This window comes from Drosophila willistoni (genome assembly GCF_018902025.1).
Source record: "Drosophila willistoni isolate 14030-0811.24 chromosome 2L unlocalized genomic scaffold, UCI_dwil_1.1 Seg168, whole genome shotgun sequence".
NCBI classification, from domain to species: Eukaryota; Metazoa; Arthropoda; class Insecta; order Diptera; family Drosophilidae; genus Drosophila; species Drosophila willistoni.
In genome coordinates this window covers 19,130,001-19,153,490 of record NW_025814047.1, presented here as the reverse complement: position 1 = coordinate 19,153,490, position 23,490 = coordinate 19,130,001, and the positions used below count along the sequence as shown (strand labels likewise).

General features: G+C 37.3%; 1 protein-coding gene across 1 annotated transcript in view; it reads right to left on the bottom strand.

Annotated features, from left to right (window-relative positions):
• The window catches only part of LOC26530226 (NPC intracellular cholesterol transporter 1), a 165,382-nt gene that overhangs the window by 88,232 nt on the left and 53,660 nt on the right, over nucleotides 1-23,490 (bottom strand). The window contains exon 3 of the mRNA XM_047009564.1: nucleotides 5,194-5,350. Coding sequence (XP_046865520.1) covers nucleotides 5,194-5,350 — 157 coding nt within the window. The remainder of the gene's footprint in view (nucleotides 1-5,193; nucleotides 5,351-23,490) is intronic.

Below are 23,490 nucleotides of genomic sequence, written 5' to 3'. Positions count from 1 at the left end.
CATTTACAACTACCTTAAAGAAAGAGTTTTGACTATGGGAAGAACAGAAATAAAAATAAGAAAAGGAGTAAGTCAGGGTAGCTGCCTTAGTCCAATACTTTTCAATTTATACACAGCTGAGCTGCACAAGATAAGCAACCAAATTAACAGCATACTATTTCAATATGCTGATGACTTTTTCCTGGTATGTTACCATAAAAACTTTTCAGACGCTAAAAACATATTAGAAAGACAAGTTACAGAATTTAGTAAAATGTGTAATAAAATCAACCTGTCATTCAACCCGAACAAATCTGCTGCTTTACATTTTAATTTAAGACGTAAACCCCTACAAATAATATGCAATAACGTAGCTATGGTGGACGTAGATAAAATTAACTACTTAGCAAGACTGATTAGCACCAATAATTCCATGACCCAACACATAAAGGAAACAATTGCTAAGTCAAACAAAACAAATATGTTTCTTCATATGATTAATGGCTGTCGTTTTGGCACCCATCCCAAAAATGCAATTCTTTTCTATAAGGCCTTTACAAGGAACAGGTATGAATATGCAAGCTCTTCATTTGCAAATACAACTAAGACAGTAATGGGCATCATAAATACTCATGCTAACTTACATTTAAGGAAGGCATTGGGGCTTATTAGATCAACTCCAACTTATATAATATACCACCTAGCGGCCGAACTTCCACCAGAGTATAGAATTAAATTTACCACAGCAAAAGAACTGATCAGGGTCTTCGCTTATGGCCTGCCAGCAGCGTCGCTTCTGTCCAGTGTCTTTCATGCTAATAAAACAAGTTATGCCAAAGTGTATGCTGAATTTAAAGATGTCCTGGACAACATTACACCCATAGAGCCAACTCCTATACGCACACGAAAAACCTTCATAGATGCCAATTTTTCCAAAGGTGCCTTTAAAAACATAAGACATGCAAATGAAACAATGATACTCTCCCTGTATAAAGAAAAAATTAAGAACTTAAATTCAAAAAATTTTGACCTGATTTACACAGATGGTTCAGTTTCTGAAGATTTTACTGGAAGTGCTTTTTTTCACTTGGGCTCCAAAATCACAAAAAGCTATTACAGCAATAAAAAACTGTCATCATTGACTGCGGAACTCACAGCTTTGGAAAAAGCAGTGGAGTTTGCTGATTCGAATCACCTCTTCAAAGTAGCGTTCCTAACAGACAGTCTTGGAGCAATCCAAACAATTAGAAACCCAAAGAACAATAATTGCATTGCTCAAAGAATCCTTAAAAATATAGAAAATAGTTATAATATCATCTCAGTCGAAATACACCACATACCTAGTCACTCAAACATAAAAGAAAACGATTTAGCTGATACCGCAGCCAAAAATGCCAGACACGATGGAGTGTTCACGCACATAAGCTGGACAATCAACGATGCTATCATTCATATATACAACAAAATAAAACTAGAATGGGAAAGAGCGTACAATGAATTTTGTATAGATCGAAACAAAGGATACTGCCTTCTATATCCTTATGTGTCATCACAACCATGGTTCCAGGGAAAAAACCAATTCCATAGACTGGAGATAAAACAACTAAACAGAATACTAAGCGGTCACGCATTTGACAAAAACACTCTATTTAAAATGAAAGTCGTTGACAACAACTTATGCGACACCTGTAACATTACAGAAGATATCTCACATATTATTTTAAATTGTTCAAAATACACAAACACCCGAATGAACTTCCCAACACTAACAAAGTATAACGATATATATCAATTACTCGCGCAAGAGCCTATCGCCAACTACAAATCGATAACACAATTTACTAAGACTGCCAACATAGATCTCTAACAATCTAATCCACATATAAATAAATTAAATTAAATAGCTAATTTATTTATAACAAAAACCAAAATACGAAACTCATCATCACGAATAACCTGTTATACACAGGGAGGCCAAAGAAATCTTCTGTTCAGAAGTAACTTAATATCAAAAAAAAAAAAAAAAAAAAGAATTAACAAACCAAGTAACCTTGAATTCTAAGTGTCGGATCGTGTTACCACAGGGAAAACCATGTTAAGATAGAATATCCGACATGGGGAATCGAGCAGGGACCCACAATTCTTCTTGAAAAGATAAAAACTATCACCTAATAAAGGGAAATCTTGAAGAATTGTCGGTTTGGACAAAACACGGAAAATCTAAAAAGAAAAAAAATCAAAGAAGCTAACTTCGACTATACCGAAGTTTATATACCCTTGCAGTCCTTGGCAATAATATCTTTACATTTTGAAAATTCTTTTCCTGCAACTCAATTCATCAATACACAAATAACACATAACTCTTTTTACTAAAATTATTTCTTCTTCTTCCCTTATTCCCTAAGCAAAGCACGCCACGCATACACATACAGTTCATGTATCGTTGCGTCAGTGTGTGTATGCGTGTGCTCTGTTGATTTGATGATGACGTAGTAGGCAGCAAGCTGCAGCTGAGATGATTTATATTGACTGTAACTTGTGTTCTATTTATGCGATCAGATTCGAATTTTGGGATTTTTTATATCCAATACTACACTGGTGGTCATGAAAACCGCACCACTTGAAAATTTCATGTTTTTTTGGAATCGTTCAGATAAAAATAAGAAAAATTCTACTACAAATGCTCTTCTATTGCCGGTACCAAAAACTCGTAGAATTAGTATGCAATTTTCAAAGTCGACTCTGCAAAATGCCATCGAGCCAAATGTGCAAGTATTGTTTTTATTTGATGCTGTCACCTAAAATATTGTATTATATTGGTTAATTTCATGGGGATACTCCAATTTTTTCACCTATGTTTCTTCTAGAACTATACAATTTAGTGGTCTGATCCTGATGATTTTCATACTTTATCTTACCCGGGCTATTAATATATTTGCGGCTATATAAATGCATACGCACCGACGGACCGACGAACATGGCTATATCGAATCAGCGCCTCATGCTCTTTCAAGAATACATCTGACCAATTTTATAATACCCTCTGCAGGGCTATAAAAAAAAATATAAAAAAAAAACATGAGAACTACAACACAGTAATGACTGTGGGAAGTGGCCCATTCAACCAAGAAGGAACGACACCGGAAAAAAATTATTTTTTTCCCTAGTTGTGCAACTACCTATCTCCAAAACACAAGAATAAGAAACTTAAAACAATAGGGCACCGGGCCAGGGGGGAACGTTCTAACAAAATTTGCAACTGCCCCCGTGCTTTGGCAAGGGTGAGGCCGGCATTAAAAAGTTCCAGCGCGGGTAAGACACGCGCATTAATAAAACGGAAGGGAAGCTCCACGGTGAAAGGTGTTGCCACAAGTAATGGGTATCATTCCGAGGCCCCCCATAACTGGGGCTGCTGAAAAAATGGTTGTTATTACAAGGCCCCCCTCCTATGTACCGTTAATGCAAGTTTTTTTTTGCGGATACAATTCAGTCAAAAGTTGAGCAGTTTTTGAAGTATATTCTGCAAATTTTTCAGCATTTACCATTTTCTTGCAATTTATAGCATTCAAGATAACAGCTAACCTTTTAATGATCCCGCCGTACCAACTGTCTATAATGGTTTTATTTTATCATTTTCAAGAAATCTATTTGTCGTGTTTCCATTATTAAACTTTGAATCCTAGCTTCCGAAAAAATTCAGCTTGTACTTATTACCTATTTCTTTCTATGTATCCCTTCGAAATGTGTATTATCCGGTTTTGTTTAACCTGGCCGAGGCAGTGGCTAGGCAAGCTTCAACATAAATTCCATCCACTTCTTCATCCCTATAGCTGCGGCGTATCTTTTAGGCGAGGTTTCCCTAGTTTTATGGCTTCCCATATACATCTGATAGGTAAATATTTCACCTACCTAGTGTACGTAGTCAGGTATTGATCCTAGTTGATTCTTGTTAGTTGTATTCTACCAAAGTTCAAAAACGACAATATTTAGTATATTTTTCAAATGCGTCTACTTCACTACCGATTTTAAAAATTTATGAAACATGCTGTTAATAAAGAACATACTTTTTAGATAAAACAAAAAAATCCAAGATCGATTGTTGAAATCGAAAAATATTCAGTAGATGCTCATATTAAAGTTGCGTTTTTGTAAAGTAAAGTTTTTGTGAATATTATCATTTATTCCTATTTACTAAAAATGTCTCAACTTTGGGCGCGTCTAGCACCCAAAGTTATTTGGATTCATATTCTCTGAAGTATTTCCTATCGATTGCATATATCATTTTTGAAAAACGATCATGAAAAAGCAGATTTTTGCAACGGTATCCGGGTAGAGGCCCTACTGTGCGGCGCCCAAGCCCTCCTTATAAGAAGGAGCTGTCAAAAAAACACATTTACTACCAAGGGAAAAAATACGCCAATGAATGAACACTTGGTTTATTCATTGCAGCTTGATGTGACTTTCATTAATTTAAATACATGTTTTTAACGATGTCGCCTACGGGCTGGGGTACGATCGTTTATTATTCCTCGCACAACGAAAAATAGAGTCGAAGGAGGGACTCCTTAAACCCTCTATGGTTAATGCTGCGGCACAGAATCCTCTGTGTCACTCAAGACATTTTGCAACTCGCCCGACTACCTCTCCCCAATGCGCGACAAGTCAGCAAAGTAACTGGGTTCATACAGATAATCTGAAAAGCAATCATCTGTAGCTCTCCCATACAAGTCCGAGTCAGATTCCAATTTCCATCAATAGTCGTCAGTTCGTTTTCGGAACCAGGTTTTCGTCCGATTCATCTTTCAAATTGATTCTAAACGTACCACACTGCACACTGTCCAACTCGAATTTATGAGAAGGATAAAATCAAAGATTTGATTAGTTGCTTCAGGTATGGAACAACAACATATTGTGTAAAATTAGAACCACATGCACTCTAGCGCACTTTATCTGTTTATGCACGCTCAGCATAACAAATTCAATCAAAATATTTATTTTTAATATTATGTTTAAATTTTGCAATCTATCATATAATATTAATATTACATTTAATATTAATATTATGTTTAAATTTTGCAATCAGCTAAATTTTCTTGTGGTTTTTTATTATTTATACAGGCATCTGAAGTTCAACATGACAAACATATGTTCACTCGTGATCGCCGCTGTGTATACAAGTAATAACCAAATAAATCAAAAAAATTATGCACTGACCTTTGTTGTTTTGCCCTGTAGCGACAACATGGGCAAATTGCGATTGATCTCCAGAGCAAGTGAACTCGCAAATATGACGAACAAGGTTTGCCATGCAGGATGGACATCGTTCCAAAATGGCAGAAGCCAGTTTAACGTTCTCGTTCAAAATTTTTACCTGAAAAAAAATTTCTTAGTACTGTATATATATTTTCGACGGCACATTCGACAACCGCATCGAACAAGTAAATTTTCAAGAAAAGCAACGTTGGCTATGCCGAAGTTTATATAATCTTGCCAATAATATTTTTACAAATTAAAATTCTTTTCCGCCAACTCAATTCATCAATACACAAACAAAACATTCAAATTATTACTTACGGCAACTCAATTCATCAATACACAATCAAAACATTCAAATTATTACTCTTATTACTAAAATTTTTGCTTCTTCTTCCATCATTCCCAAAGTAAACCACGGCACGAATACACAAAGTTTATGTAGCGTTATTTAACAATTTAGTTAACAACTAACAGTGAGGCAACATACATACAGAATACGTACAATACAATAAGATACAATGCGTTGAGTTAATCACAGATCGCGCATCACTCTGCACGCAAAGAAATTCACCGTAGGTGGACTCGATATCATCTCCTCTATCATGTTACCAACTGTGAGGGTGATATCCACCCTGGAATATCACCTGCCGTTGAGTTGCGAAAGGTGAAAATTTACGGCACCGTGTTGCCTACTAAGCCACGCACATACATCGGGAATCAATCTATGGGTCCAACGCCCCTTGAAGGATTGGTTCCACCTCCGCTGCCATGTGGCCAGACTTCTCCTTCTAGCCTCAGCACTCTTTTCTCTCCTAGATGGCCCATCCTCGGGCGAAGATGCCACTATTCAAGCCTCCTCCGCCTGCAGCTCGATCGGAACTATTCCAAGTATTGTCCATTCGTTGTACTGAAGTAAAGCTGCCTGTCCTTGAAGTGGCTCCAAAAAATTGCGCGTAGATACTCTGGGACTCCAAAGTTGTATAATGCAGTCGCAGCAGGAATTCTGCGAGTAACGCTGCGGAATTCTGCGAGTAACGGGACAACGTCTTGGGGCTCTGCTTGTTCCATACAGGGCATTTTTAACCCCCGGAAACGTGGTCCGACTGGTCGAATTCCCTTTCATACAAAGCATTTAGCCTTGTTGTGACACTCTTTTATCTTGTGGTCCACAGGCACCACTTGCTTCTGTCAACTCGACTGTTGCACCTGGCTGCAATATACCCTATTTCCAGGTACTTATAGCACTACACAGCTCTGAGTCGCCACTTCATCCCTTGGAACTACCAGTGCCACTTCCGAGCACTCGACCAGTTGCGTTGACGCTGGGCAACATTTGGTTGCGGACAATTCTCTGGTTGAGCCGTTACCCGAGGCGGAGTCCGTCCCAGGCGTAGCCTCCTCTTAAAAGCAGCCTCTTCCACGGCCTCTACGGCATCCGCACCATCCATACTGGATTGGCACTAATGAGACCAAGTTGAGCGGTATGGCGCTATCCGTTACTCTAAAATTTGAAATTTCAAATGAATAGCAAAGAACCGCCGAACTCTCACTGGCTCCCTCTGTCGGATACAAGGGCCCGACCCCCGACCCCGGGAGTATATAGCATGCCATATGTATTTGTATATATTGCGCGTAGATACTCTGGGACTCCAAAGTTGTATAATGCATCCTGTAGCAGGTAAAAGATTGGATTTTGTCTTTGCTGTTGACGGATTCAGTATGAATCGTCTCCCTTTATTTAATGATGGACTTAGCCTAAAGTACATAATGAGGTTTGGAGTTCTGTCGCTCAAAGTAGCGGCAGAACGGGAGTATAGCATGCCATATGTATTTGTATATATGCATATATATGTACGGATGGTACATACTCAAGAAGTGCTTACGGTAGCGTTCTCACGCTGCGGCAGTCCGCATAAGTGGCGGATCCTATTACTGCACTTATGTATGTTTGTTATTGTAACGGGTGGTCCATCTAGTGTTTGGAATTTGAATCACGGATTGTATGACAGTCAAACGTCAAATGTCATCCGCGACGCCATAAATAGTTAGTTATATGTTTGATATTTACGAAATGGGACGCTATTCGCTTGAAGAAAGTTGGGAAATATTAAAAACTTATTTCCAAAGTGGTGAGTCTTCTACTCAAACAGTGCGAAATTTTAAAAAAAAGTTTGGTAAAAAAAATGTGCCTACAACTCAATTTGTGGATCAATTCGTAAAGCGTGTTCGTAAAACTGGAATGTTAGTGGATTAACCAACTCGAGAACGTACTCGTCCAGTGCGCTCAACCGAAAATATTGCTGCTGTGGCTGAAAGTGTGCGTGAACAGCCATCAACATCAACTCGGCACCGTTCACAACAATTGGACATTTCACGCACTTCTCTGATGCGACTTTTGCGAAAAGACCTTGCAATGAAGCCATATAAAGTTCAATTGGTGCACCAGTTAAAGCCTATTGACCATCCGAACCGTCTAAACTTCGCAAATTGGGCTGAAGATTGTTTAATTGAAGATGATGAATTTGATCGAAAAATCATCTTTTCGAACGAAGCACATTTTCATCTCGGTGGTTATGTTAACAATCTAAATTGTCGTATCTGGGGCACAGAAAATCCACATGTCGTCGTAGAAAAGCCAATGCACCCACACCGAGTCACTGTTTGGTGCGGATCTTGGTCTGGTGGCATCATCGGCCCATTTTTCTTCGAAAATGATGAAGGAGCCACCGTAACCGTCAATGGTGAGCGCTATCGCGCAATGTTAACTGACTGGTTTTTTACTGAAATTGAAGGAATGGATATGGACAACATTTGGTTTCAACAAGACGGCGCTACGTGCTACACAGCGCATGCCACAATCGAAATTCTCCGTCCAATCTTCGAAAATCGCATAATCAGCAAAAATGGTGATGTGACTTGGCCTCCGCAGAGCTGCAATTTGACGCCATTGGACTATTTTCTGTGGAGAGCGGTGAAAGATAAATGTTATGCAAACAATCCAGAAACAATTCAAGACTTCAAGACTGAAATTCATGCAGCTATTGCTGAAATAGAGCCGCACACAATCGAAAATGTACTCAAAAATTGGGTTAATCGAATGGGCTATTGCCAAGCCAGTCGTGGTGGCCACCCTGTATAAATATAGCAACAAAGTGTCGTTATGTTATGAGGTGTTACTCTTACTTTAAAGTTGGTCATATGAGCACTTGTTTTATTGTATACTCTACAATACAGTGGGCATATGCTCATTTGGCATACAACATACTACAATCCAAAATACATATCCAGTCAGCAGTATTGATTGCATTTCTAACATCTAGCATAACAATCAGACAGTACTTCTTCGTCACGTGCTTCCAACGAGTGCTTTCTATGGCTTGCGAGGCTATACTGACAACCTTGCCAATGGCGTCAACCGACGATTTTGCTTTGCGGAAACCAAATTGATTGGATGTTAGGTCCTTTGAATATGTACTTACAATGTTTATTGATTTAATGATACAGAGTTATAAATGTCGCAAAGGTTAAAACGCGTGGGCTTGCCGCGAACAACTGGGCTGGACTGGCTTATTGGGGACGCAAAGATAGCGTTGCCAGATGGCTTACGCATGACAGGGCTGCATACACAACACCCCTTAACACCCAGATGAATCATAGAATTGAGTGGCACGTCTCATGCGAGCAGAACGTCGTAGCACCGGTGAGGCATGCAATGACTGAGGATCATCTCGAGTAAGGGTCTCTTGTCTAGAGTGGTTTCTGGAAACACGATCTTCCGTATTGTCATCAGTTGCTGATGGTGCCTGATGTGATATGTCTACATCTATTTGTTCAACTCGGCTTCGAATTTGGTTATAATGACGCTTAATGATGCGATTGTCAGTCAATCGAACTTTGCAAGACACTGGTCCTGTTTGCTCGGCTATGTAGGCTTCTATCCATTTTGGACCCGGTGCATAGTTTCGTACCCAAACGGATGTGCCTGTATCAAAACATTTCGATTGATTAATAAATGGCTCTGCTCCATTAGAAATTTCTTGTGGCTGTAGTTTATCAAAGTAGGACTTTAACTCCCGATTAAACCAAAGCTGAGATGGCGAGCAATTTGTCGTTGAATGTGGAGTTATGTGTTGATTAAACACAAATCGAGCAAGGCTTAGATCCATATTATTGTATGGAAATAGTTTTTTAAGATAGTTTTTGATGGTCTGCACCATTCGCTCTGCTTGGCCGTTTGTTGCTGGGTGAAACGGTGCTGATATAATGTGTCGAATTAGATTGTTGTAGAGGAAAGTCTTGAACTCCTCGGAGGTAAATGCTGTGCCATTGTCTGACACTAACTGATCTGGTAACCCATGCGTAGCAAACAGTTGCCTGAGAACTTTGATTGTAGCAGCTGTAGAAGTGGAGCTAACAACCGCAACCTCTAGTTATTTTGAGTAAGAAAAATTGCGACCAGAAGAAAGGTATTTCCTTGAAAAGGTCCTGCAAAGTCGATGTGTAGACGGGACCACGGCCGCTTAGCTGGCTCCCAATGATGCACCGGTGCCTCTGAATGATCGTTACGATTCTGCTGGCATGGCATCTGCGTCAATGTTTGGTCACCAAACATAGCTACGTGCTTACGCCTTCATTTTTACAATGCCCGGATGAGCGGCATGTAGAGTAGCTAAAATTGTTTCTCTGGATTTTGGTGGAACTACGGCTCGATTTCCCCAAATCAAGATTCTTTTATTTGTAGAGAGCTGTTCCCGACGGCAATAGTATGGATATGCATTATCTGATTGCTCCAATTTCATGTCAGGCCATCCCCTTACCACCCAGTTTGATACTTTCGCCAATAAGGGGTCCTTCGATGTTTGAGCGGCAATCGCCTCAGCACTTACGATTGGCGTTGCTGCTAATTCGATCATAAGCACATCTTCGATGCTAACAGGGTCCGATGTTGCTGACAGTGGACAACGACTTAGAAAATCCGCATTGCCCATTTTTAATCCGGAGCGGTGTACTAGCTCAAAAGTATATACTGACAGGAACAAAGATCGATTGAAATAATGTTTGGGATTGCTTTCGATGTGGTAATGAAGTAAGTAAGTCGTCTCGCCGACTTAGGTATACCATACACCAGTAAAGCAAATATTTCAACTTTATTAAACAAATGCATTTTCACATGCTTTTTACAAGCATATCTTAGTATCTCGCTCACTCAATCATACGAGCACCCTAGCGCCCCCACCAGCCAACGGCCAACTCCGGCCTTATGGAAAAACGTTTATATGCATAACTCGACTGTTTTTTGTCCGATTTTGATCAAATTTGGTATTTTGCTAGATATTAGTATTAAATTTAAGTGTGCCAAATTTGATTGCATAAGGTAAAAAGATACGGGAGATAATCAAGTTTTTCAAATTTTTACACATACAAAATGTGTGCATTTACTAAGCGAATATACATACCAAATATGGTGTCTCTAGCTGGAATAGTTTTTGAGATAAACGCTTTTTTTAAATTGCGGAGGCGGAAAGGGGCGGGGCAAAAATTTGAAATAAACTTGATCACTCTACATACTACACGAGTCTACATACCAAATTTGGTGGCTCTAGCTCTTACAGTCTCCGAGATCTAGGTGTTCATACGGACAGACGGACGGACGGACAGACGGACGGACAGACGGACATGGCTAGATCGACTCGGTTGTTGATCCTGATCAAGAATATATATACTTTGTGGGGTCGGAGATGCTTCCTTCTGCCTGTTACATACATTTTGGCGACTTTAATATACCATTTCACCCTATGGGTGTATGGTATAAAAATACCCAACAGAGGTCGATGATCGGTGATTAGTGTGAAGGTACAACCGTAGACATAGTTGTGGATCTTCTTTACTCCTGCTACCAAGGCAATAGCTTTTCGATCAATCTGAGCATAATTTCGCTCAGCTTTGGATAAGGTACGGGAGTAAAAAGCCATGGGTTTCTCCGCTCCATTTGGCATTTTGTGACTTAAAACTGCATCGAGTCCACATGGTGACGCATCACAAGCTAGAACTAGTGGCAATGAACCATCGTAATGCACTAGTACGTCTTCTGACCCAATGAGTTCCTTAAGTGTAGAAAAAGACTTCTCACACTGTTTGTCCCACCTCCAAAATGCATTTTTATACAAAAGACGATGTAAGGGTTCTGCCACTGTTTCTTTATGTGGCAAAAATGAGTGATAAAAATTTAGTAGTCCCAAGAAAGCCTGCAACTGCTTGTTATCCTTAGGTGCTGTTGCGTCTTTGATTGCCGAGACTTTATCGGCACATGGTCGGACTCAACTTGCGTAGTCGCAGTCCGGCTTTATCAAAACGTATAAACAGTTCCTGTAATCTAGTTGCCAATTCAGTTTCCGTTTTTCCCATTATTACAATGTCATCAAAATATGGTAAGACTCCGGAAATATTCTGTACCACATTCTCAATAAAGCTTTGAAAAATGCCTGGTGCAGATGAAATGCCGAATTGCAATCGAGTAACTTTGAATGCACCCTTATGTGTACTGATTGTTTGCAACAAAGACGAGTTTTCGTCGACTAGTAACTGCTGATAAGCTTCAGCCAAATCAATTTTGGCGATCCACCTTCGATAGATGCCAGCAACGTGTTGATCGCCGGTATTTGATCGCAGTGCGGCTTAACCGCTTTGTTTAAAGTTGATTTATAGTCGCCACAAATACGAATCCAACCGTCCTTCTTGATAACTGGTATAATAGGAGTGGCCCAATCTGAATACTCCACAGGTTTAAGAATCCCTTGCTTGCATAGGCGATCCATCTCCTCCTCGACTAGTCCCTTCATAGCATATGGAATTCGGCGTGGAGGTAGTTGCACCGGTGGCACTGTTGCATCAATGTTTAATGTGACTGGCGGACCAGTCTAACATCCAAGTTCTGTTGAGAACAAGTGTTCGAACTTATTCAGAATGCTTGCGATCTGTACGTCACTGCCCACTGAATGTATGCCCTTGATACTGATGCCTAGTGGGCCGAACCAGTTGCAACCCAGAAGGTCGCTACAACCGCTTTTAGTGACGATGACTGGTAGATTATCAATATTACGACCGTTGTAATGAATTGATACATCAAAAACTCCTAGTATCTGGATTGGGTTGTGTTGGTAGTCACTAAACCCCGGATCGTAGTTGTAAACCTTTGGCTTGGTTGTTGGCCAGATACGATCATAAGTGCGCAACGTCATCATAGTTACGTCAGATCCAGAATCCACTTCAAAAGTACACGATTTACCATTAATCTGTACCGTGATACGTTTCTTCAGGCTCACCAGATTAGATATGAGGTTTACCGATTTTCCGTGTAAATTTTTGCCCTTTACTGGATGAACATCGTTCGACGATTCATTATTCCGGCAGAAACGCTTAAGATGGCCCTTCCGGTCACAGCCGTGACATATTGCATCACGATAAGGTCATTGCTGCCGGCCGTGTGGAGCGGCACAACCCGCACATTGTTGTCCTTTTCCTTTATGTGGTTGTTAAGGGCGCTGTGATTTGATGCTGTGGATAGCCACATTAGGCTGTCTGATATCCTTTGCACTCGCTGCTGCAGCTTCACTAGTAGTTGCTCTCTCCAAAACTTTCTGCACTGTCAATTCAGTGTCTGCAAGAAAACTTCTCTGTAAGCTTTCATCCCTCATGCCGCATACAAAACGATCCCGCAGCATTTTGTCTAACGCTGCTCCAAGATTGCAACCCACTGCCAATGCCCGTAGCGCTACCAGATAGTTTCCGACGGTCTCATCCGGATGTTAATCACGTTTGTGAAAATGATAAAATGCAGCGATTTCCGATGGACGTGGATAAAGATGATCAGTTAGAATCTTCTAAATTTGGTCTAACGGTAATGTACTGACCTGGTTTGGAAACGCCAATGATGTCAAAAGATCGTAGACTGGTGCTCCGACCAATATGAGGAAAGATGCTTTTTTGCGACACTCGTCTTTGACATCATTGGCGAGCAGGAACAATTTAAATCGCTCCAATTATGAGCCCCATTTATTTGGCTGTCCCAAGTCAAACGGTTCCAAACTTCCAACTGTCGTCATAATTGGGTTCCGTTGAGTATATTTAGCACTCGTAGATTCAATTACTTCCTTCTTTTTCTCAAAAACGCCGGCTAATCCAATCTCTCCAAATTCACCAGCAAGCGACTCTGCCATGCAAATTTGTGTATAAACGTTTGCAAAATTTTACCACAGCATGTATATGTAAACGTATATATGTATGCTTTTGTGCATGACAATTTTTGATGTTTTGCGTCAATAATTCCAAGTTTTATTTTGGATGATAATTAGCATCCCATCCTCGTCGCCGGTTTGAAATATGTACTTAGAATGTTTATTGATTTAATAAAACAGAGTTATATATGGCTTACGCATGACAGGGCTGCATATATAACAGGTCCCCTCCGGCATTGATAGCTCTGTGAAACCGGGTACATATAAGGCCCTCTAGAACTTTGCCCATAGTATCCACCAGGCAAATGGGCCGTCTCTGTGGGTTTGCCTGGTTTCGGGATCAGAACCAATTTTTGCCGTTTCCAGATCCTGGGGAAAACTTCTTCATAGAGGCATTTATTGAACGCCTCCAAAAATGAGTCTGGGCGCAGCGCCATTGCCAGCTCGGTTGGGGTGCCATCTGGTCCTGGTGCCTTACTCGGCTTCAGTGCGCTTGCTGCACCCACAATTTCTTGAATTGACACGGGGAGAGTAACTTAAATTCCTTCTGCTGGTGTGGCGGGACGAGTGAGCCTTCTCTGCGTGGGAATAATTCCCTGACTATAGAATGCACGCGCGCCTAAAGGTAAATTGGAAGACCCTGTTTAACACACTACAGCCCACGCGTTGAAATCCACGCCAATAATAACGCGGTTGTGGTTTCGTATATCCTTAATCAACTCGTCCAATCGAGGAAGAAGAAGCATCATTTTCATTTAAAAATGGGATGATACTGTTTTCCAACACCTCGCTGTGATCTGCAATCTTCATTGGTGAAGATTCAAACTGTAGCTTCTAACATCCAGCCGAGAAAAGGCTCCTCAAAACATCACATTTTCTCCACCGATATTGCGCTTGGTAAAAATGTATGGCTCTTTCCTCAAATCATGACAATATCGTCAAAAACCAGTCGAACAATCCAAATCTATATTTTTTTAATCCGAATTATTTACCTCTAATTTATATCTTTATTGTAAACACGAGATTGGTTATTATTGTGTGATGCTTACGGATGACCATTGTGTCAACAATTTTGTAATGGTTTAATGGGGAAATGTAGTGGTTTGAGGAGCTAAGATCGATATTGTTCTGTTAGATTCAATTTATGAGAATATGGCCATCTGATTTGTTTATACTATTGCAGCAAAAAGGAATTATTAAATTTTGCTATGCTATGCAGTTTCTAATCTAATCTTTATTTCCTGATGATAGAACTTGGTAGTTCTTGAAATAGCTATACCGACAACCTGCTCACATTTTTGTGTGTTGCCTTTGCAAATCTTCTTTTGTAAGATTGACCTCGAGCCGGCTAAGTTCAATTAGATATAATATATTCCAAAATTTTTTTGCTGTTTTCGATTTATCAATACTCAAACAAAACCTTCAAAATTTCCTTTTTCGCTATGACATTCGGAAGCAAAATAAATCACAGAAAATCAAATTTTTTGCAGTTCATCACTAATTATTTTTTAAAGTATTTTTAGAGTACTATCGACAGAAAAAAAATATAAGACCTCTTGTTTGTATCTGTTGAGAAAAAAGCACCAAAAGAGCGGTCACTCACACGACGTCAAGTATACATACATAGCTTTATACATCATTGCACTGTGGACGGAAAGCCCGATTTTTTGGCATAAAGTCCAATTTTGAAGATAAAGAGTTGAAACTTGGTACAGGTGATACTAATATCATACATAGTAAACCTTTAAAATTTGAAACGGATCCGACCACGCCCACTCGGACCGCCCATATAAGTAATCTTGCTAATAAGTTTTTTTTCAATTTTAATTATGTGCTTCTCTTAGTATACTACAAAATTTATTTTAAAAAACATATTAATAAAAAAAAACATAAACAAAAAATACAATATCCAATACATAACAATATTATTTAAATATATTCATTATTAGAATTCTTAAGCATTTAAAAATATGGACTATAATTTGAGTCTGACTCCTCATCGCTAGCATCATATTTTGAACCGTCACTATATTAAATGAGGAATTTTCTAAAAGGAGTTAACACTTTAGCTTTGTTGTGTTGAGATTTTTTTGTTCAAAAATATGCTTGACAGCTCGATCATACACTCTTTTAAGGGGGTATAGGTAATTCGTGCAAAAATCGGACATTTTTTAAGAATATTCATTGGCGATCTCAGTTCAATTTTTTTTGCCCGTGTGATAATACAACATTAAAACAATATGTGTGAAAATTTTCATCCAAAAATATTAAAAATTGACAATGACCAAAAAAACAAAAAAAACTCGACAGCGCTACCTGAACAATTTTGTGAAGAAGTACTGTGTAAAATTTCAAAACGAATTGTTCTAGTAGATTTTGCAGGATCGTGTTCACCGACTTTGAAAATGAAAACTTTTCAGGGGAGCGTTTTAAAGTTTTGGACACCCGAAAATCTAATATAAAACGGTCGGCCGACCTGCGTTCAACTGCCCATAACTTCAGAAGTTTTACTCGGATCGATCTTTAGACACATTATTCTTAAGATGTTGTGCATGAAGAAGAAAAAAAATAAGAAAAAAATTTTAAAAAAAATGTTTAATGCTATACCCTCTCTTAACACATATGTGGTGTGTCTTTTTAATCAAAAAGACAATTTCGGACAATTTTTTCGAATGAAGTCGTGAATAGTAGCAGCTTTTTTATTTATCGAATCTTTTTGTTGATCGTCTATATTTTTGCTGCCGATATGATCATATTGATCAACAATCCAATCATAAATTGATTCTTTTTTGTTTGTGTTGTTGCGCCATACATCAAGCAACTGTGCATTGCTGAATTCAAAAGTGGCTGCAATATGTGTTATGTGCAAAGAGGAATGCAAGAAGACGCAAATAAGATTATTACCCCGAACAAGTATGTACTTTTATTCATGACTTCACATATTTACTTTTTGGCCGGGAGTGGCCGAATATTAGTTCTACTCCATAATTCACGTGGACTCGGGTCTAATTTTCAAGAAAAACATATACTACAACATAAGGCACATGTACAACATTGAACACATACTACACAATTCTAAACTGAAATTTATATTAAGCATACCTGGCTCTGTATTTTCCATAGGTAATTATTTTATTAATGTTTACTTTCACTAAAATAGGTCACCTCAAACTTGAGCAAATTTATAAAGCTTGCAAATGTAAACAAAGATCTGAGCTCATGCTTGTCTTTGGGACCCTGGTTTTCATACAGGGCTGCAACAACTAATCTATAGTTCATCAATATATTGTGCTTAGAGTGTCTAGTTTCTAAATAAATAACAAAAAGCACCATATTGTTCCATGATTTTTTAGACTTTATGCCAAAAAATCGGGCTTTCCGTCCACAGTGCATTGCCAGCAATCGCCAAACTCTGCGAATCGTGTGAGAATTTTGATTTCTGAATATTTTTGGCATAGATTAGAAATTTTAAGCTTTATTTATAGGCTTATGATGTTTCAATATTGGTCTCGACCATTTTTTAAAAATGATTCTTCTGAGTCACTCACTATACAATTTTAGTTAATACATTAGTATTTCAGCTATTAATACAAACTAAAATATTAAAGGGATATTCATGTTAACGACTAATAAACACTCTATTCATTTAATCTAACAGAAAAAGATATATGAATTTATTTTTAAATTGTATTTGCTCTACATATGTGTATATATATGTATTGATATTGAATTTGTAAGAATAGACATTTCCAGAAGTGCCCATATGTATGTAATTGATAGGGAATACTTTAGAGATTATGAATCCAAAAATATTTTAAAATCGGTTGAGATTCATGGGTGCTAGAGGCGCCCAAAGTTGAGTCATTTTTAGTAAATGAGAATAAATTATAACTTTTACAAAAAATCGCAACTTTAAAATTGAATATTGGGCGATTTCAACAATCGATCCTGGATTTGATTTTATCTGAAAAGTATGTTCTTTATTAATAGCATGATTAATAAATTTTAACAATTACTTAAATCGTTGTTGAAATAGAAGCGTTTAACAAATACACTAAATTTTGGCGTTTTGACTAACAGGAATCGACTAATATCAATATCGGACTACATACACTAGATAGGTGAAATATTTCCTTATCAGATATACATATATGGTCCCAATATGCGGAGACCAGCGACACCGTAACCCTTAAAACTAAAGCAACCTCGCCTAAAAAATGCGCTACAAACTAATTACCTGCTTTGGAAAAACTGACAAAAAACTTTTTATCTAAAAGGGATATTGTTTGCAAAAGAACGGCCTTAGCATAGGAAATAACTAAGATTTTCATCAAAGTCACTATTTTCCACCGATCGTTCCTAAGGGAGCTATAGGATATATTTACCCGATCCTTATCAAATTCGGCACAGTAATATTAAACTAACATATATTTAATTTGAAAGCAATCGCGTCAAAATTAACGAAGTTATGGAAGAAAGTCACTGTTTTCGACCGATCGTTCCTATGGGAGCCTTATGATAGATTCACCTGATCTTGATCTAATTTGGCACAGTCGTTTATAGGTGTAATAAACTCACCAACATTAAACAATAGCTCAGAAAATAACGAAGCTATTGAGAAAAGTCACTGTTTGTGATTTATGATATAGTTTTCCGATCCGGCTGAATCCGATATATACAACCTGTGCACTATGTACAAGCCTACATGCAAAATTTCAGCTCTGCAGCTCTTACGGTCCATGTGAAGTTTGCGCTGAGCCAGACGGACGGACATACGGACGGACATGGCTATTTGAACTCGTCTCGTCGTGCTGATCAAGAATATATATACTTTATATGGTCGGAGATGCTTTCTTCTATGCGTTTTACACTTCTGACCAAAATTAATATACCCTTTTTGCAAGGGTATGAAAACTAATTTGACCATAATGTTGGCATTATATAAATTATTTTAGGCAAAATCTCCCGACGCCATATATGTCTCTTTATGAAGTATAAACTGTATATTCAGACTATAAAGTATGCAAATATAGGACTTGAATTGAATGAGAATTTAACTGATTTCATATGTTTTATGTACACACTTAGGCTGTTGTCGGAGTCTGCGAAGTTTATGCTGCATCTAGTAGTAGTCTATCTACTAGTAGTCGAAGTAAAATGTAAACCAATGTTTTATTATGACGTTAACACGATAAATCATCGTTCGTAAATTGACTTCACACCAGCCAACCTTTTTTTTTGAACTGAAAACTCTTTAGGATGGTTGTTGATTGAATGTCGATGAATCGAACCTGTCGCTTTAAAACAAAAAGACATAAAAATTCTTACGAAAAAGGCAAACACAGATAAAAATCGTGAAAGAAAACAGATAATAAGCATTTCACAGTGACGCCGGGGAAAAAATAAACACGAACGACAACAAATAGGAAGCATTACACAGTGTGCATAGTGAAAAGAAGACACTTTGGTTCGGCGATAAGTACAAAGTGTATATGTATATTTTTGATCAGCCTAAGAAGGTGAGTCGAAATTGCCATGTGCATCTGTCCTCTGGTGTAAGTTAACTTTACGCTCCCAACTTACAAGCACGTTTTACGAAAACATAAAATAAAAGAAATGGGGTCTGATCATTTTTTTTATTTAGCAAAAAAAATGTTTATATTATATATAAATTTTACAAATTCTATTCTAAATGACTACATATATTGCGTCATTTCTTGAAAAATGACGGTGTAGCACAACTACTCTTCCATCATTATATTTTAAAGGGTATAACATTCACTTAATAAACTTAATTCACGTGACACTTTATCATAATAATACATAAAATACAAATACATAAGTACCCAAAGTATGGTAGAAATACTTAAACATTCCAGCGCCAAACTAAAGCGAGTACCACTAAGCATGCACTTTGCAGCTCTTGTCCTAAAAATATATAGCGATTATTGATTACCTGTCAATAGCGCTAGAAGATTTGTTGCGTTCTGCAATTATTACAGACGTTTTATCACAAATTTCGCTGATTGTTCGCGGCACATAACTTAATTATGTAAATATCAAAGAAGTTTATATTCCCTTGCAGTCCTTGGCCACAATATTTTTACATGTTCCAAACATTATTTCTGCATCATCAATTCATCAATGCACAGTCAAAACCTTACGTAGCGTTGCGTCTGTGTGTGTATGCGTGTGCTTAGCTGGTCTGTGGGTTTCAAGCAATGACGTAGTAGAGCCGATTTATATGTAACTGTAACTAGTGTTATATTTATCCGATTTGATTGAAATTTCGGGATCTGATGTTTTATATCCAAAACTATCATATTAGTAAATTTCATGGGGATACTCCAATTTTTATGAAAATCTTTCCTCTAGAGCTATATGATATAGTGGTCCGATCCTGACAAATTTCATACTTTATCTGCTTCGGGCTATAAGAAGCTCAAATATCAAGTTTCATGCCGATAGCTCTTAAGTTGTCGACTTGGGAAATTGCATACTAATTCTACTACAAATGCTCTTCTATTGCAGGTACCAAAAACTCGTAGAATTAATATGCAATTTTCCAAGTCGACTCTGCAAAATGCCATCGAGCCAAATGTGCAAGTGCTGTTTTTTTTTGATACTGTCACCTTTTCCAAACACGAAATTACTAAAAAAAAATATATAAAAAATTTTTGTCTTTTTTTAGTTAACAAAAGTGTTTAAGGACATAAAAATTTTGCGCTTGACTTGGCCGGGAAATTCGTCCGACTTAAGCCCTATTGGCCACTTATGGCACGAAATGAAACGAAAAGTGGCAGACCAGAAACCACAAAATAAGTTGCATCTGATTTCGTCCTTGGAAAATGTTTGGGACAACGTTATTACCGAGGATACTCTGCGAGTTCTTGTTGATTCAATGCCGTCGCGAATAATGGCAGTTATACAGGCTAATGGGGGGTGACAACCTATTAGTATTTTTTCTATTTTCATTTAACATTACTTTTAACAAAATGAAATGAGTTATAAAACTTACATCGGAGATGAGCCCACAAGAAATTTTTTCCGCTAACCATTGAATTTTGGTCAATTTTCCTGTTTTTTTGTTTGGGGCAAAAATAAAGGATATCAATGGTATAGAAATAAATATTTTACTCCATAACGTCTTTTTCCTAGTAAATTATCTTATTGTTAATCAAGAAACCTTATTCTCTTATTTTTATCTCAACGCTTCCAAAAAAAACATGAAATTTTCAAGTGGTGTGGTTTTCATGACCGCCAGTGTATATACTTTATGGGGTCGGAAACGTCTCCTTCTGTGCGTTACAAACATCTGACCAATTTTATAATACCCTCTGCAAGGGTATAAAAAGGCTCTAATGGAAGCCACATTATTGAAATACCCAGATGTCGATAAAGAATTTTGCATAATTACAGATGGAAGTAAATAAAAAAATGTGAAGAATGAAATGAAGAATTGAAGTAAGCTAAATATATTAATCGAATTCTTGATTTATATCATTTCTTCCAAGGGCTACAAAAAGCAGCGGGTATATTAGAAATCAGCCAACTCAAAGTGTAACCGAGTGAAAAGTTCTTTAAATCAGTTTCAATATATACTTTTAAATATATGAGCAATAAACTATTAAAATCATTAGAAGTAGCACTACCCCAGACCAATTAAAAGATAAAATATCAGAGATATTTCGGTTACGCCGATTTTTATATACGCTTGCAATACTTGGCAATAATATTTTTACGTGTTGAAAATTCTTTTTCTGAAACTCAATTCATCAATACACAAACAAAACATTATTACTATTTTTACTACAATTTCTTATTCTTCTTCCATCATTAACTTAGCATGGCACGGCAAGCATACACATACAGTTTATGTAGCGTTGCGTTTGTGTGTATGCGCCTGCTCTGTTGACAGAGCCGATTTATATTGACAGTAACTTGTGTTCTATTTCTAGCGGACGTTGACGATACTATGCGCAGTACGTTCAAGTGGCCCTTACGACACCAGGACAAAGCCTATTACGCGCGAGCCCAAGCAAAAGTTGCCCGCCTTGTTCCCGACCGACCGAGGGGTGCAGCTGTATAACGTACGGCACGAATCACGTGGACAAATACACAATAGAAAACACAGCAACAAAAATAATACTATAGCTGTCTATGAACTAAATAAGAAAGGAATGAAGTTTTAAGTATAGTAATAGACTTAGAACAGATTACAGGGAATAGAAGGTTGTAATCAGAGCAGAAGACCCTAAAAGGTTCATGCATGGCATAGTTTGAAGAAGAACGACTAAGGAATAAAGGTATAAAAGGATGTTTACTTCGTCTACATGGTACCGACAGATTTACCTGAGCTAATAACTTATTTAATATCACCAATTAGGAGCTTGTGCATAAAAGTAGCACCAAGCATAATTCTACGATTAGTTAAGGAAGGAAGGTTAATCAAAAGAAGTCTACTAGAATACGAAGGCAAATTAACAATGCGATCCCAGCTTAAGCCACGCAAAGCAAATAGCAAGAACTGCTTTTGAACGAATTCAAGTTTATTCTGTTGCGACTCATATTGAGGTGACCAACTCTATACTCCATACTCTAAAATAGGACGGACAAGCGAAGTAAAAAGAACTTTAGTTGTATAGGGGTCGTCAAATTCTTTGGACCATCTTTTAATGAAACCCAGAACACTCATGGCCTTTGCGACCGTGGTGGAAATATGGGTGTTTAAATTTAACGTATAGTCCATAAGTACGCCCAAAGCATTCATATTATTTAGACGTTCTAAAGGACTATTGTTTAGAAAATAAGTGACCAGTTGAGGAGAGTTACGAAAAAAAGTCATTACCTTACATTTGGTAGTGTTAAGAAAAGTAGTACCAGGATTGAAAGTTTTTAAGATCAGCTTGTAGCCGACTAAATGAATCTGTTTCTTTATAAGTGACACACGCAAATGAATGACTAATGGAAGGTCGTTAATGAAAAGCAGAGGGCCAAGATGACTACCTTGAGGTACACCAGAAGTCACAGAAATGGAAACGGAAAAAGAAGACTTAAAAAGTACCTTCTGTATTCTATTTGCTAAATATTCTTGAAATCAAAAAAAGAAAAGAGGTGGAGTGGGTAAATTCTAAGTGTTATTTTCTCAAAAGCTTTCGGAATAGCGGAAAATTTTGAGTTATGTAGAGAAATAATATACGACTCTTTCCAAATAGATTGAAAAGAGGAAGATTCGACAGGCAATAAAATTAATTTTAAAACGCACAGAGCCTTAGTATACATCCAGTTAGACCATCTGGCCCCGGAGAAGAAACAGGTCTTACTAGTTTAAGTGCACTAAGAAAAACTTTCATTAATCACTGGATTAAAAATACAATAAGCCATTTTTAAATGATAAGAATAGGGATTTGATCGATATTCCGTTGAGGAATACGTTATTTTGAAAAAACTTAAACATATCGGCAACAGCCTGATCGGAGTAAGCTTTCTATTTTTAAACGACAAATAAAAAAGGGTGTAAAGAGGTCTTACGCTATAATTTGACAAAGTTAGAAAATTGTTTGGGCTCTGTGTCGCACAGGGTTTTGTTTGTTCTAAAACACTTTACAATTTATTTATTTATTTATTTATTTATTTATTTATTCATTTATTCATTTATTCATTTATTTCTTTATTTCTTTATTTCTTTATTTCTTTATTTCTTTATTTCTTTATTTCTTTATTTCTTTATTTCTTTATTTCTTTATTTCTTTATTTCTTTATTTCTTTATTTCTTTATTTCTTTATTTCTTTATTTCTTTATTTCTTTATTTCTTTATTTCTTTATTTCTTTATTTCTTTATTTCTTTATTTCTTTATTTCTTTATTTCTTTATTTCTTTATTTCTTTATTTCTTTATTTCTTTATTTCTTTATTTCTTTATTTCTTTATTTCTTTATTTCTTTATTTCTTTATTTCTTTATTTCTTTATTTCTTTATTTCTTTATTTCTTTATTTCTTTATTTCTTTATTTCTTTATTTA